We start from the raw sequence: 16,159 nt of genomic DNA on the forward strand, positions 1-16,159 counted from the left end.
CAAAGAAATGTGATATATAATTACATACTGGTTTATTCTTTTTCTTCTCTTCCTTTACCTTGTGCGAATTTAGTCCTTGTGGGAAAGATCCGCAATTTGATTTCCACATAGAAATAAATAATGATCATCCCCAATGTTATGTTTTGGAGGAAAAAAAACCCCCAAGGAATCAGTAATGCAATGAAATTAGTAATGGGGCAAAAAAGTGCGGTGGAATTAGTAATGGGGAGAAAAAAGAAACAAGGGGAACAGAAAGCCTCTTGGTCTGTAAGAGTCCAAGGAGTCAGTAAGCATTGCCCAAGCTAATGAGCCAGTAGGGACCTAGGCCAAAATCCTCAAAAGACCTAGGCTCCTAAAACCTGTTTTGGTTCTGAGCTCCTTATAGATTCCTGTGGAAGTTCAATACTTAATTAGGAATGAGGAACCAATTTATTTATGTTAACTCAAAGAGCAGACACACACGGTCAAAAATAGCTTCTCTGATAAGCTTCCTTTTCTGTGGTCATGTATGACCAATTTTGCAGGACCAGGTAGTGATTGAGTAGAAGGCTACAGAAGTTAGAGGTGTCCAAGAAACAAAGTGCCTAAAGAAAAGGATGTAGGGAACAGTGCAGCCAGGTCTTCAGTAGGAAATGCAATTTACAGCCTGAGGTAAAGTCCTACACACCGACCCACCAAAGCACCTCAGAATCCCCCAGAAAATTATCACTAGAGGAGGATCAGTCTGTGGTGCCATTCTTTTTCATGGGTTATTTGAAGTGGCAATAAAGACAGTGAGTGAATTTTGGCTTTTGTATTTTTTTTTCTTCTGAATGTGGAAATCAGTACCTTTTACAAACTGCACTGAAACCAATTCATTTTGTGTGGGCTGTTCACAGGATGTGAGGTAGTAAAGACATCTAGTCTTGTTAGCACAGGCTACGTATATTAGAAACTTCATGGACCCTGAATAATGGTTATTTTCCTGGTCCTCCACCCTGTGTTTTCTTGTAGCCTTAACTCTAGTGCTCTGTTTAAAATTATGGTCCTAGGTGTGATAGGTTCCCAGGTACTGTGGTCAGAAAATTAGTGTGGTTTTTCAGATCCAGGTGCTATACTAGAGCAGCTGGTAAGCACTGACCTTTTAATGGCAGCTGTTACTACTTCTGCTGTCTTTGCAGTTTAGACAGTTAGCTGCGTTTTTGTTCTGGTACAATGCAGACTGTAAACAAGTTGATTTGATTTAAAAACAAATGTATGATACACTGTTACAGCTTATTTATATTAATAAGAAAAAATGAGTGCATGTTTAAGATTTGCTTTAGAGGGTCCTTACATAGCAAAAGTTGTGATAGTTCAAATGCTGTCACAGTGCTTCTTAATGTAGTATCGTGGCAGTTTCCTCCATATATGAATATATTAGAAATACGCTTTTCTGCTTATGAGGGAGTAACACTTTGTTCTCTCAGGGCTCCCTACTCATGTTATGGTGATATCGTGTCTTTTATATTGTCCTTTCTTAAACCAGACTGAGCTGATTATATATTTTCAGCATGTCAGACACAGCCTAGCTCTTCTTTCTTCTTTTTCTCTTCCTGCCACCATAAAGTTCATCATTTATTCTTAACTATGGCCAATCTATTTGTTTATGGCAAACCTGAATGAATATGTTAATTGAAGGATCCCTCTCGATGAAGGGCACAAGACTAGTGCGTGTATGCCAATTAACCTTTTCTTTTCTAGTATAACAATATCTTGAGCAGTAACATTATTGCCAAAGAGAGAGGTTCATTATATGCAGCATAACGCATAATTATGGAAACATATGTTAAACATAAGTATTGAAAAGGGAGTACTAAAATCATTCATATTCATACAGCTAGTAAAATCTGTCAGTCTAGGCATAATCTGTCACAATGACTTTCTTATAACGAAGGAAATAACTGTGATTCCAAACTTTATTTGTTAGCTATCACAGTGTTGAGCAACTTGCTAAGTGGATTAAACAAATGTAGTCTCTACTCTAAGAAGAGGGGATTTTTCTAGAGATTTTCTTTCCATATTTCCATCTCATGCTGTTAGAGCAGCTCCTCTTCTTCAAAACTTTTTTTGCCCTTTTGAGGTACTATTTCAGAGCATGAACCTGGAGCTGCCTCGCTTCCCGATTAGGTCATCCTTCTCTGTGGTCGGTGAACAAGCTGTCTGCCACAGCTGCACGAAGCATCCGAGCCAACATTCCTGACTTTACCTATTGTCTTACGAAGTCACTATCCTTTTATTTGGCTTTGCTGAGTCTTCAGTAAGTTATGTAAAATTCCTCATGTTGGTGAACTTGAAAGCTAGGCTGGTGTGCTCGTTGCTACCTCTGTCTCATCTCTCAGCTCACTTCAGTTGAGTCTCAGTGCTGTTTCTGCTGCATTTTCTTTGAAGGATAAAATCAGCACTCATTTATTCAGATAAAGAAGTTGCACAGATTGGTCTGTGCAACTAAACGTCTCCTTTGAATTTCTGCCTGGACTTGTTCTTCAACGCTTGCCGCACGTATTCTTTACTCTGTGTCACATTGAGTTAATCTTTGGCACTCAGTGCTTTGTTAATTGTATTATTTTTCAGGATGTTATCTTGCCCTGTAGCACCATAAAAGGAGAAGGGAGAAAATCCAGTGGCTTCAAGAAAATACAGATCCAGCCTAGCAGTACCCTGAGACATGATCTTAGCCACGTTATCTTTTACTTGGAGTCAAGCATGCTGTACTTAGGTGTCAGGTTTGCCTGAAGGTGCTACCTGATGTCTTCTGGAGCCATCAAATTTGTAAAAACAAACAAACAGAAAAAAAGAGAAAAATGTAAGATTTTTCTGGAAGCCCAGAGTGCTTCAAAGAATCTTTTCCTGATGCACAGGAGTTAGGGTTGGGACCCACTCCTGAGTGTTAGGACTCGAGTTTGGTGTGTATTCTCCTTGTACCTGTTGAGCATTCTTCTAAGCTCAGAAGAAATGTGTGGTTGTTTGATGGTGATCAGAACTGACCACCCCTCTATTGAAAATTCTGAACCATAAAAAGGTTTCATTTAACTTTTTTAGCACAATTAGTTGCTAATGTTGAATTCTGGACCATTGAAAAGATGTGATATATTTATCAAAGTGCCAAAAACAGAGCAGAGAGAAAAAATATCAGCTCCCCTTCCTGCTCTCCTCTCCCTTTGCTTTTTTATCCTTTCTCTCATATTGCCAACTTTGGGTCCTGTCTTACCTTTGCCCCAATGCTGCTTCCAGCCTGTCTTCCAAATTCTGGAGCACATAGGAGACTGTATGAAATTCTCCCCTTACAAATTAAGCCTCCTTTTCAATATTATCTTATTCGCTGACCAGCTCTTCTTCCCTGTTGGTGATAAATACAGGCCTACAAGTCTTGATGCGTGTTGGCTGCAATCAGGTTCTTCCAGTTCTTCAGTTCTTCAGTTCTTCCTAGCTGACTAGACTGTTTCCTCTTTTTAATATAAATATTATGGGGATTTTTTCAACCTTATCCTTCCCAGTTGTCCCTAGTGAGTGTGATAGCTTTTTGTCTTTGGGGTAATGAATAGGATATTTCATCGTTAAGCAGAAACACTTTTTGAGGCTTTGCACTTACATGATGATCAGTAGATTTTTAAGTTAGATTTTCATTTTCTTCTTTGTTCCTCCATCTCTGCTTCCTATGATCCCGTGATTGTTTCTTTTTATGTTGTCAAATTTTGAAACATCTTTCAAGTTCTTCTGTTTCCAAAAATAGAAATACTGGTGATAAACCCATCTCCAAATATTACACCTCTTGCAAGTTTCTTATGCCTGTACATAACTTCTGTCAGGTTTGAAGGAATCCTATTTTGCGGTGAAATTTTATTTCTTTAGCTTCCTTCTTTGAAAGAGGATTTCTTTTCGGTTTTCAAAAGTTAACTTGTGGTTTCTACTACTTTTGTAATTGACTTTGTATAAAGACCTTTGGCACATTCTGCAGTCTGGCATCCATCTGTTGGGCTGTTTTGATTCATGAAGTGACAGTTGTTGGCAAGTGACTGCCAAAGTGTTCAGGAATCCTGTGCTAAATTGTCTGTATCTCACAGGGATAAAAAACATTGAGTAATGCAGCTTGCATTCTGTAATATTTGGTACATGGGACTCTTGTAGGACACTTTCCAAAGCCTTAAAAATAATGTATCGTTAAGCACCATTATTGTGCTTTGCATTGGATAAGTGTAGAAGGAAACGCTGCCCCTGTAGGATTTTACAACTGCGTCAAATCCTTTCAAAAAATTAAATTCTGCGTTGGATTTAGCATGATTTTGGCAATGCCAGTGTTAGAGGTTTGTTTACTTGTTTAACCTGAGGGTTAAATATGTAACAAAATCACTGGAAAGATTTGGACTGGACAAGTTAGGTAGAACAGATTATTCTTCAGGTAATGGATACCGCATAAAGAAACTGGAAAATACGGGGTTACAGATGATTGTATCGACAGTAAAGACTTCACCCATCCTAGGTTGAGGCTGATGAGTCCTTCCTGTTGACCGACCAAAATACTGTATGTGAAACGAAGTGATTTCAGTCCCATGTGTCAGAGCACAGATGTGTGCGGCGCAGTTGGCACCCTTATGAGCAGTTCAAATTAAAAAATTAGAACCAAGTGAATGGCAGCAATTATAAACTTGCTGTGTTATAAACTGGCTCCAAAAGACGTCTGCTGGAGTTGAGCTCAGGCGCGCGCTCTTGAGCAAGCCGGCCTTGCAGCCAAGCAGAGTGCTGCCGTTTGGGAAACTGGAAACCTGCATCTCCAGTGCGGCTTCTCTTTCATCTTCCCGAGCACTGGATAATTCTAAAATTAAAAAAAAAAAAAAGAATGACATGGGAATGCATTAGCGATATTTGAGTCAACTGGGAGATTACATTAGTCTTTCGTGACCGATACTGGTGCCTGCGTAGGAAACAGTGGCACCCGAGCGAAAGAGCGCACCAGAAATGATTTTCGCTTTAAAGGGGGAAGGATCAAATTATAAACATATGTCCGTGATGTAAGGAGAAATCCTTGAACCTGTTACTGTCATGCAAGCTGCAGTTGTTTGCAGAGTGTGACTGATGTCCAGCAGCATGTAAAATATCTTGAGCCGAAAGGCCTTGGGGATATCATTAGAAAATGTCAGCGTCCCCCTCAGGGTAGCTGGATCCCCTGCCAAGTGTCACCGTGCCTGATCGTACAGAAGCTTTTCCTTTGCATCTAAGGATAGCCCTTGAGAACGTATTTCTTCAGGGTTAACTTAGAACGCAACATTTACGGAGAGTGCTTAGTGCGTTAGGTCATTTGTTTGGGTATCTGGTTAGAGGATTGGTGTGGTTTTTTATTTTTAACAAAAGATGTTTTTCAGTATCTCGCAGTCTTCTGGGAGGTTGGGTTTATCAGCTGAAATAACCTAGCTCCTCAGCTATAAAAAAGCCTCTCTCTGGCAGTGAAGATATTGCCTTAAAAATATCTGTCCAGCATGAGGCAAATTAAAGATTTTTTTTCCCCTGCGTGGTTTTGGAGCTGTACTCGGTGCATAGCGTTATTTGATCATGCTTGCTGCAGGCTTCTCAGTCATCAAAGCCCCGTCTGACACACAAGTCAGTACCCCACTGTAATAATGGCTAGATTTATACCGGTTTCACTGGGGGTTATGTGATTTCTTTTATTTTCTGACTCACTGTTTGCCCCCCGCGGGGGCTGCCTTCTGCGCACCGTGTCCATGTTCAACCGTGGGTCCTTACAGCTGGTTGATGAGAGAGGGGGGACTCCTCATCGACTGCTATAATCTAGGCTCTTCCTGGGGAGGACAGGCTGGGGGAGGATGAGGCAGTGTCTTAACCACCTTCTTAAAAAGCCTGTACAGGCAACATAATAATTATTGCTTTTAAAGAGTTTTGTGCTCTATGGATGCATCGGAGAGTAACATTTCATAGTGGATATTAGTCAGCGCTACATGAATATTCAAACAGGCGCATGTGTCTGGTTTAGAAAAAGGGGAGTCATGCAAAAATGCTTTTTTAAGAGCGGAGCTATGATTTGGAACCGAATGCAGACTAGTGTCAAATAAGCTTGTCTGTCCTTTCCCAAGTTTTGCGTTAGCAAAAGCGGTATGTCGTGTGTTTGTGCTCCGCTTCGGAGCATATGCCAAACTACCAGCAGACTTCCTTGAAACGTGCTGGGCCTCTTCCCTTTCCACCTTTAAACCTGGTGGTGAAGCAGAAGTACGAGGGAGGAGGAGAGGGCTGCATGTTGGCTCTGCGATAGGTTGCTTCTACTTTCTGTACTTGCTTTACGTTACGGACCCCAAATTTGAGACGTAGAGTCCCTCCCCGCCTTCTGGAGAGGTGGCTGAGGGGCAACGGGCGTTTGTGGCTTAAGCGCGACAACGTAAAGAAAAACAGTACCTTAATCCTGTTTCTCTTTTTCTTCTTCCTTCACCCCATACTTTTCATTCCCTATTATTCATACCTCTTTTTTTCGTTTTTTTCTTTTTTTTTTTAACATTTTTATCTTTTTGTTCCTCCACGCCCTTTTGTCTTTTCATGGGAAACTGTTTTGTGCGCTGTCCGCTCCTGGGCGCCGCACACAGCTCACCCTTTGTTTCTCCAATCAGGATGGCGGCCTAGTGGAAGAGCCCACTACTTCACCATTTTTGCCTTCACCAAGCCTGAAGCTCCCCCTTTCAAACAGTGCACTCCCTAATCAGACCCTGGGCGGGATTGCCTCAGGGCTGGGCATGCAAAACTTGAATTCTTCTAGACAGGTAAGGCTGCTCGCAGAGACCCCAACTTGCCTTTCAGCTCTCGGGGGCTCCCGGCTAGCGCCAGGCACTTGCCCCTTTGGAAGCGGTGGCTCAGAGTGAAAATGAGGACACGATCTTTGTTCGCGGGGGGGAAAAAAAGAACAGTGGAGAAACGACCTGCCGTGTAAACGTTTGGCTTTATAGGATGGAAAACAAGTGCTTAGGTGCAATTAGCCTCCTAATTACGTGCATCCGTTGAGAAGAGACTGTAGTGTTACGGATTTATACTACTGAACCCCGTATAGCCCTGCCGTGATTGATGTGAGCTTTCTTTTTTGGAGGCGTTAATGATTGTCGCAGAGTTAGTTTAAGACAGAGGCGCTGCTCTAGTTCGTCTCTCCTGGCTGTCACGGTTATGCGGCGATGAGATGGCTGAGAAGCGATGGGTCTTTATGTTCCTATCGTAACTGTCGCGGCAGCTCATGGCTTTGACAGGTGGGAAGAAAGCAGCCGTGCTCCTAGCACCTCTGGTCACCCAGAACATTGCGGCAGGAGGGATGTGCTGTCCCCGTGATAGAGCACGCTGAAAGGGAATGAAGGGGAAAGGAGATGGAAGGGAAGATTCCTAAACTCTAAGAGACAGAGACTGATTCATAAACACTAAGAGGTCATAAACTCGTGTTGATTATGAAAAGGTTAGTTTTGTCATAAAATCGAAATACCAGCAAAGATAGGAAAAAGCAACACAGAAGAGCTCTATGTATCATTCCACTGTGGCTTTGATTACCTATATTCTTTTTAGATTAATTTAAATGTAGTGAAGTTCTTAGAACCACTTTTCTTGAGGCAATACTTGTCCAGCACTTGCATATCTTTGAGAAGCGGAGACAGCACTAATATTATGCCCATTATCAGTGGCTTTGTAAAATGACCGTGTACAAGAACAGCTTAGATAATTTAATATTTAGGATGCTGTGGGTTTAATGACTTCATTCTCCTACCCCTTCCCACGTCAGCACAAAGACATTTGGCAAGTACTTTTCATTGTTCATCGTGTGACCCTCTAGGGTCGTGCATACTTATAATGGAAATCCTCAGCTTCAGCTGCCTTCTACGCAGACATCTGCACAAAGTTTTGGCCAGTTTGGGATGCTGTGGGTATACAGTGATCTTTGGCACGCCCGATTCTAAACCTGATAGTCAGTAAAGCTTCCTGCAGAACAGTCTGCATATACTGCTTTCTTTATTCGTGCCTGTCATAAGCACTGAGGATGAAGGCTGCACAGATAAGTAACTTCCAGGCTGTATGTTGGATGGTGCACTTAAATGCCAATGTCTTTCTTGTCCTGTTGTAGATACCGAGTGGCAATCTGGGTATGTTTGGCAATAGCGGAGCAGCACAAGCCAGGACCATGCAACAGCCGCAGCAACCGCCAGTGCAACCTCTTAATTCATCCCAGCCTAGTCTTCGTGCTCAAGTGCCTCAGTTTCTATCCCCTCAGGTTAGATGAAACTTCCTCTTTTGTGTTTTCCCTTTTTCCTGGAGTTTCCCTGTATGCTTTCTCTTCTCCTCCGTATTTGCTCTGTCATGCTCTTGATTCTGCAACCTCTGTTTCCTTGCTGTTTCGGTGCTGATTTACTAGCTCACAAGCATGTTACAGGGGCAGGATGTTCTCATATGTTGTCTGGGTATGCAGATTCTCTCCTTCCTTTTTTGCAGCAAGCAGTATTTTTAGAGAGCTGAGGGGTTTGTTCTCTGCTTTTTTGTGTAATGGACATTTGGCTATGGTTATTAAGATTTGTATTATAGCCTCTTGTTAATTTTTTGATAGTTCATGTACAAACTCTGAGAACAGTAGTGTTATTCAGCTGATGTCTTGTGACTCTTATTTACGGTTTACACGGTTGTCGGTGTGAACAGTGAATATACAGTATTTAATACACCTCTCATTTCTAGGTTCAAGCACAGCTTTTGCAGTTTGCAGCAAAAAACATTGGTCTCAACCCTGCACTATTAACCTCGCCAATTAATCCTCAGCATATGACGATGTTGAACCAGCTCTATCAGCTGCAGCTGGTAAGTTAAAAGACGTGGTAAATAAGTTCTAAATCAGAACTGAAGGCATGAAGATAACATAGGAGAACTGCTAACTAAATTCATAAATGGAAGTGACAGATCTTTAAAACAAGTCAGATGGTGTTTTGTTTGGTAGAGTTTCTTTTTAAAGAAACAAAATCATGTTTTCTACCTCAGGCTTTATAAATAGTCATTTGTAGAATATTTATCCATTAAAACTAATCAGTGGAATCCAAAAGTCAGTTGTAGTCGTGCTGGTGTGAGTAAGACAGTATATCCTCAAACAGCACTAATCTGTATATTAAACACCAACATATCTAACTGACCGACCAACTGTGAAACTTGTCTACTCTGTCACAACATAACAAGAGAGAAATCTTGGCAGCCTTAGTCACCCGAGTTACCTGAAGAACTTCATTCGTTTGCCTTAATAAATAGTAAAGTGTGGGATAAATTTCTTGCGATAATGGAATCACATCATGTGCTAAGAGCTACTTGCTTTTGAAATGCTGTGTACTTCTGCTAGGTTCAGAAGTAAAATGATTGATAAATATGCAATCAGATTTTATGATTTTTTTTATCAAAACTGATATACCTTGCTAACAGTATGGCAGTATTTGCTAGGGTTGAATATAAGATTATTGTGGATGACAAACTACCTTAGTTGCTAATGTCACCGTGATAGTTGTTGAAGCCTTCTGTTAGTGTTTGTTACCACTACTCATTTCTGATCTGCTTTCCCAGTTTTGAGGAGAACAGTGTTGGTCTCATACCATGGTGATAATTAGGTGGTACACAACTACTTGAGAAATACCTATGCAGAGCTCAACTTGCATTTTAAATTCAAGTGATCCAGAGGAAGAATACCTTGAAAAAAGACTTTACTGCCCAATTAACCGCATTGAAATTGTGAAATTTTTCTGGAGTAAGGCAACATTTAATGTAAATAAGCTTGTTATTGCTACTCTATTGATTTAATTTTTGTTTTTATTTTAAACTGATTAAATGCAATGTTTTGTCAGAACTCAACATGACCAAAACAAAACAACATAATACTATAGAAATACAATGAATACTAATAGTTGTAACCCCGTTCTTTTTTTTTGCTTCTTATCTTACAAATTATTTGTAAAAAAATCTGGTTGCTATCTTTAATGAGCAGTCATTGCTGACAAACTTACTCATCAGTAGTTTCATTGTCCTGTTTGGTTTTAGAAAAAAATCTCTGGACTTAAACACATTTTATAATACATTTGTTACAAGATTGTTGCTTTTGCTTCATTAACAGTTTTCAGAAAACTCCAAGAGTTGGGTCTTTTCTGTTTCATAATTTACAAGAGCAGTTCAAGCAAGCATGTTAGGCTTGTTGCATATGGTCAGACCTCTGACCTCTCATTCCCATCTTGTAGGCGTACCAACGTTTACAAATCCAGCAGCAGATGTTACAGGCTCAGCGTAATGTTTCCGGACCCATGAGACAACAGGAGCAGCAAGTAGGTGTAACTGCTAACCCAATTTCACCGTTAGAGTTTGATTTCAGAAGCAGTAAGAGATTGTACTGTCTTGCACCAAACCAGCTAAAGTGTCCTTAGAAACAATAACCTAGTGCGTGGTTTGAATAATGAAAAGGACTAGGATAATAATGATAATAATAATTGGAATAAAGCTGTTTAGCTCTTAGTTCAGTCCATTTTTATTTGTAAAGAGAGATCTGTGCTGTTATTTCAATGTGAAAAGTGGCACAAGAAGTCTAGTGACCTTTTGTTCCACCGTGCACTTATTCATCCTTTTTCTTTTGTTGCCAGGTTGCACGTACAATCAATAACATGCAGCAGCAGATCCAGCAGCACCAGCGCCAGCTGGCCCAGGCCCTGCTTATGAAGCAGCAGCCTCCCCCTCCACATCTATCTTTGCACCCCTCTGCAGGCAAATCAGCCATGGATAGCTTTTCACCCCATCCCCAGGCTCCCGGCCTACCTGACCTGCAGACCAAAGAGCAACAGTCTTCACCGAACACCTTTGCTCCTTACCCTCTCGGTGAGTGCCCTTCATTAAAGCCATTCGGTATTGAAAAGGCAGAGAGAGTGTATTTCTTTCTTTCCGTGTCTAACTACTTTGCTATGTAGTATAATAAATCAAGAAATACAAGAGTTATGTTTATTAAATAACATCAAAATGATTAAAATCATAGTAGTACATGTCTATCTAGTAGCTGTACAAGTGAACCATATTTGCTCACCTACGCTCTGCCTCTGAAGAAAGAGAGTAGTGCAAGTGATTAGATGTTTCAAAAACGTGACTGGTGAAGAAAAATGAAATTCTTTGGTCTTTGGAGTCTAAAGAGAAAACTCAGGACACATGCAGCAGTCTTCAGAAATTTAAATAATAGCTTCAAAGAAATCTTGCATGTCTGCTGTGGCTGAAGCAAGAGGTAATAAACTTTTGTTGCATTGAAGGAGATCTAGTTGAAGATTAAGGATCACTTATTTACTCTAAGGAAAGAGTGCTGGAATAAATTGCGTGGGAAGGCTCTGAAATCTTCATCACTGGTCATTTGTGGTAGGTTAGACAGAGATCTGTCAGGTATGATTTCAATATAATTGATCCGACTTTGAGACAGGTTGAACAGAGTAACTTGTTTTCTAGGATTGTGTAGTGTATGCCGTAGACTTCACTTACAACATAGGGGAATTCATATAATCTCTTTGTGCCATTCTTTATGCTCTGTACAATAGAATTGTCAAGCTTTATCTGCCATAGAGCTGTTAAAAAGGTAACTCTGACTGCTATGGGGAGCTGTTATAGCAGGAGTGCCAGAAGGCAAAAGAATTTATGAATTAAGGGGCCAAGACTAAGAATTTCTTACCGTATTTCAGCTGTCTGTGATCTACTAATGCTCACGATTATATATCTAAAAGGATCCAAGTTCATATCGTGGAAGCATGTCAAAATTCTTCCCTAAATATCATGTATATGTTAAATGAAAGCATAGTCTGGGTGATTTTATTCTCTATATTCAAGTATATACCCAAATAGTATAATACCTACTCTGATGAATAACAGCTGATTTGCTGTATGACTGGTTAGTTAATCCCTTTGGGTTTTTTTTTAATGTTGCAAGCAAAATAAAATGATCTGCAAGATAAAGGTGTGCCGGTAAGACTTTAGGAATACTTTGGTTTAGCAATGAAACGCTGCAAATTCTTCACTAGTTTAAACTTTGCATTCCAGTGCATTCTTACAGAATGCCTTTTCTGGGACAACTGAAGAGACTGAAAGTAGAAATACTGGCAGCATTAAAATATAGTTGTATTGTAAATTGGTTTTCCCACAAAAACAAAAAATTCTGACGGCAGACTGAAAATGTAAATTGCTACACATATATAAAAATATTTGAAAATCTATGTTTAATAATACCTTTAGCTGGATTTTCAAGTGCAAAAGCTTAAATTTTTTCAATCTGCCAGTATATTATGTATATCTAATGACCTCTTTCACTTTAGCTGGACTGAACCCGAACATGAATGTAAATAACATGGACATTACTGGTGGTTTGTCAGTGAAGGACACTTCTCAGTCCCAGTCTCGCCTTCCTCAGTGGACACACCCCAACTCAATGGATAATCTGTCTAGTGCTGCTTCTTCGCTTGACCAGAACTCCAGCAAGCACGGTATGTCACATTTAACCTCTGTGTCCGTTTAGCTTTCTAAGACTTGAATCACATTGGAATTGTAATTTTATTTCAGTTTTTTTTTTCTTTACACCTTGATAAATGATTGCTACAAAGCACCCTTTCAGGCTGTAATATTTTTAAAATGGTTTCTGTAGTCACACTGAACAGTAGGCAGAAATTCTTGGAGTTCTGTCACTCCCTTTGTGCAAAACTTTTTTCGTTTGGTGAATTTTCTTGCTCAGAAAATGGGATTTCAAGTGAAACAAACCATTGGTGCTGGCAGTGTATGCAGTAACTTGCACGAGCTTCCCCTTACTCCAGATCTGCGTATCCTTGTTCTAAAAAACTTTACATTGGCTTTCTCTCGCATTTTTTCTAATACATCTCAATCAAGACCTCATCAACCTTTCACAGCCAGTCATGTACAAAGGCATGATGGATTATATAATACATATAAAAAAATATATATATATATATATATATATATATACTTTGGGAGGTAGGAACACAAACTTCATAGTCTTCCAGAAGTGATTGCTGATCTGTTGTGCTGTTAGTCTTTTTTTCTTTCCTGGCCAGGATGAGCTGCTTGAGGAAAAACAAACAAAAAAACCACCACACACACACACAAACCCACCTTGTTTCTGAAGATTTTCCTGACATTAGTTTAGAAAAGCTTTAAAAAATATGCTTTTAAATGCATTTAGCACCTTTATCTCTATCAGCATCCAATACCCTGCGTCATTTTTTTCCTCGTTCTTTTAGAACAGGATGCTCCATGAACTTTACTGTATCCTGTTTTTTATTATTAGCAGCACAAAGTATTTTACTTAGCAATGTTTTTTTCTCCTGCAAATAGTTGTACCGCTTATGCCAAATTGCTGTTTAATAATTTGTAAGAACATGAGAATGGCCATTTCAAGTCAGCCACCCCACCAATAATGAATGTCTAAGGGAAGATGAGAGCAGGGCATGCCTACAGTGATATTTCTTAATATGCTGTCTCAGCAAGTTCCTGTTTACAGTCATAGTAATGATTTGAATTACTTACTGTCTTTTTGGCAGTGAACTAATCTGAATTTCTTCAGCTAACTTGAAAGCCTAGATTAATGTACCAGTGGTATACCCCACAGTTGTAATTCCTAGTAAGGCTGTGGAAGCTGTTAAGCCTTGCATGCTGTGTTTACTTTGCTTTTTTTTTTTTTAAGCTTTGAAATAAAGAAAAAAGAGCATAATAATCAAATATAGGTTCAGAGGAAACTCAATATTGAAAATCAGTCCCACTCCTAAACAATGCCTTTCCATTTCATTCATTGCAGGTGCTATCCCTGGAGGTTTAAGTATTGGTCCTCCGGGAAAGTCCTCCATTGATGACTCTTACGGCCGGTATGATCTGATCCAAAACAGTGAGTCGCCAGCCAGTCCACCTGTAGCTGTTCCTCACAGCTGGTCACGTGCCAAAACCGATAGTGATAAAATTTCCAATGGCTCCAGCATAAACTGGCCACCAGGTAACCAAACACAAAGCTTTCATGTTAAACTCAGGTCCTTAAAAACTATTGTTGGTTTTATTTACTGAGCCCTCTTACCTTCTGATACACAAGAAGAAATTGGAATGAAGAATTATGACCTTATATACTGTTGGGTTTATTATTTTTGCAACAGAATTTCATCCAGGAGTGCCATGGAAAGGACTGCAGAACATTGATCCTGAAAATGACCCTGATGTTACTCCTGGAAGCGTTCCGACTGGGCCCACCATAAACACCACCATACAGGATGTTAATCGCTATCTTCTCAAGAGTGGAGGTAAACACACATACTACTTTCACATCTGTGTTTACTTCCTTTTTCTTCTTTTCAAAAAAGTTGACTTCGTATATTACAGTTATGCTATATTTTTGCATGTAATCCTGATCTGATAATGCTTCCGCTGCTGAACTTGCACTGAAAATCCAGAAATGGGGGACTACAAAGTTCCTGTTTTTTCCACGGGAATATGAATATTTTTGTATTGGGAAAGGCTATGAGATTTAATATAAACTTTCATGGTCACTGGAAGTTCTCCTACCCTGTATAATTCCTGACACTTTGTTTTGCACAAGATTTTGCTCCCCATACTGATCAATTTCTTACCCTATATGAAATATTCATCAAGTCATAATACTTAAGTTCCACAGTTGTTGCTGAGGCAGCAAGCTGCTGTCACACGCAATTGGTGCCTCATTAAAAGCTCAAACAGGAAAAGGAATTGGACCCGTGTTAACCCCAAAACCCTGAAAGAAAAGACAAAAGGGAATTAACTTGTAAACTAGTATTTCCCAACACCGTTTCCCTTTCTTTTGTCCCAGTAGTGTTTAGTCCAGAATGAAAAGGGTGTTCTCAAAAATGATAAACCAGTAGGGCAATGCTGCTTACCAGCTAGATGCACTGAGAGTGGCTCAAAGGAAAGATGCCTTGGTTTAATTGTGGTCAGTATGGCACCGGAGGCAAGTTATCTGAAGAAAAGTGTCTGTTAGAGCACTGTAGTATGCACGGGAGGTTTCTAATCAAGTTGTCAGAGGACTTGTCAAGATGAAAAACGTGGATTTTGTTATAGTAGTTAAATGCGTGATATCAGCACAGCTTAAAAATCAGAATTGTCTTTGAAACTGGTTTCCAGCTCTGAACTTGTTAACTCAGGTGAAAGGATCTGAAACCTGAGGGAAAGGAGGCATGGGTTTTCATCGCCTGGAATAATGTTGAGTTACGTGTCTCACCAGCTTTGAAACTGCCAGGAAAGGAATCTTTATTTAAGCTGAAACATCAAGTATTTATGTGCATGGGTAATGATGAATTAACTTTTAATGACCCCAACGTACTTTCAGTTGCAGGCAACCTGAAACGTTTGAAGTAATCTTTGCAGTGCTAAATAGAAAAGTACAAAAGTATAATTCAGCCAAAGCTGAGATCAGATGCATCTAAGAAATGCTCCCTTTAGGCCAAAAATGTAGCATTGCAGAGCTACACCTGTATGTTAGATGATAACTACTGCAGGTCTTATTTCTTTATAGAAGGAAAATGCACATTAGCTCTGTTGGTATATAATCTATCTATGGAGTGAAGAAATAATTAAACTCCTTACAGAATGTTGGTATAGATGACCTTCGCAGAAGTAAATAGGCCTCCAAAAGACAAAGCAGTCACTGTTGGGGTCCATAATAGGCTTCCTTTCCTCATCAGCTTTTTATCTTTTTAATGTAAATAATATAATTTTAATTAAAGTGTCTTTGCTGAATCAGTTTCTAGATGCGTGTGTGGTCTAGGTGTTTGCTTTGCATAAAATCCTCTGCATTCTTGGAAGCATCCCTTCATATGAGATGGGGGCTGTCGTGGCCTGCTGCCAGCTTTGAACATTGCACATCCTGCAGCGCAAAGTTTGTATTAATGGAGCTGAAATCCTCCCACAGTGGTGTATGGCGTCCTTGCGCTGTACACTATACACAAAACCTAAGCTTGGGTTTGGGTTTGATTTGCCCTGAGGGCTAACGAAGCTTTCCAGGATCATCTGCTACAAGCTAAAAGTCTTAGTCAAACGAAATCAGAATTGTTTTCAGCACCGTGAGCATATGATCCCCTGAATGTGGTACAGGTCCGTTACCCCCGGGCTT

General features: G+C 40.0%; 1 protein-coding gene across 6 annotated transcripts in view; it reads left to right on the plus strand.

Annotated features, from left to right (window-relative positions):
- Positions 1-16,159, plus strand: part of TNRC6C (trinucleotide repeat containing adaptor 6C) — a 117,519-nt gene that overhangs the window by 86,295 nt on the left and 15,065 nt on the right. For 5 of the 6 annotated variants that reach the window (XR_010886109.1, XM_067308605.1, XM_067308608.1 and 2 more), the window contains 8 exons: positions 6,630-6,779; positions 8,114-8,260; positions 8,716-8,835; positions 10,245-10,328; positions 10,641-10,872; positions 12,339-12,506; positions 13,829-14,020; positions 14,175-14,318. Coding sequence is in view for 5 of the 6 variants with exons in the window: in XM_067308605.1 (XP_067164706.1) it covers positions 6,630-6,779; positions 8,114-8,260; positions 8,716-8,835; positions 10,245-10,328; positions 10,641-10,872; positions 12,339-12,506; positions 13,829-14,020; positions 14,175-14,318 (1,237 nt within the window). In the remaining variant the exon portion in view is untranslated. The remainder of the gene's footprint in view (positions 1-6,629; positions 6,780-8,113; positions 8,261-8,715; positions 8,836-10,244; positions 10,329-10,640; positions 10,873-12,338; positions 12,507-13,828; positions 14,021-14,174; positions 14,319-16,159) is intronic. The other variant, XM_067308609.1, reaches the window with a different exon arrangement.

The sequence above is a fragment of the Apteryx mantelli genome, chromosome 19 (genome assembly GCF_036417845.1).
Source record: "Apteryx mantelli isolate bAptMan1 chromosome 19, bAptMan1.hap1, whole genome shotgun sequence".
NCBI lineage: Eukaryota > Metazoa > Chordata > Aves > Apterygiformes > Apterygidae > Apteryx > Apteryx mantelli.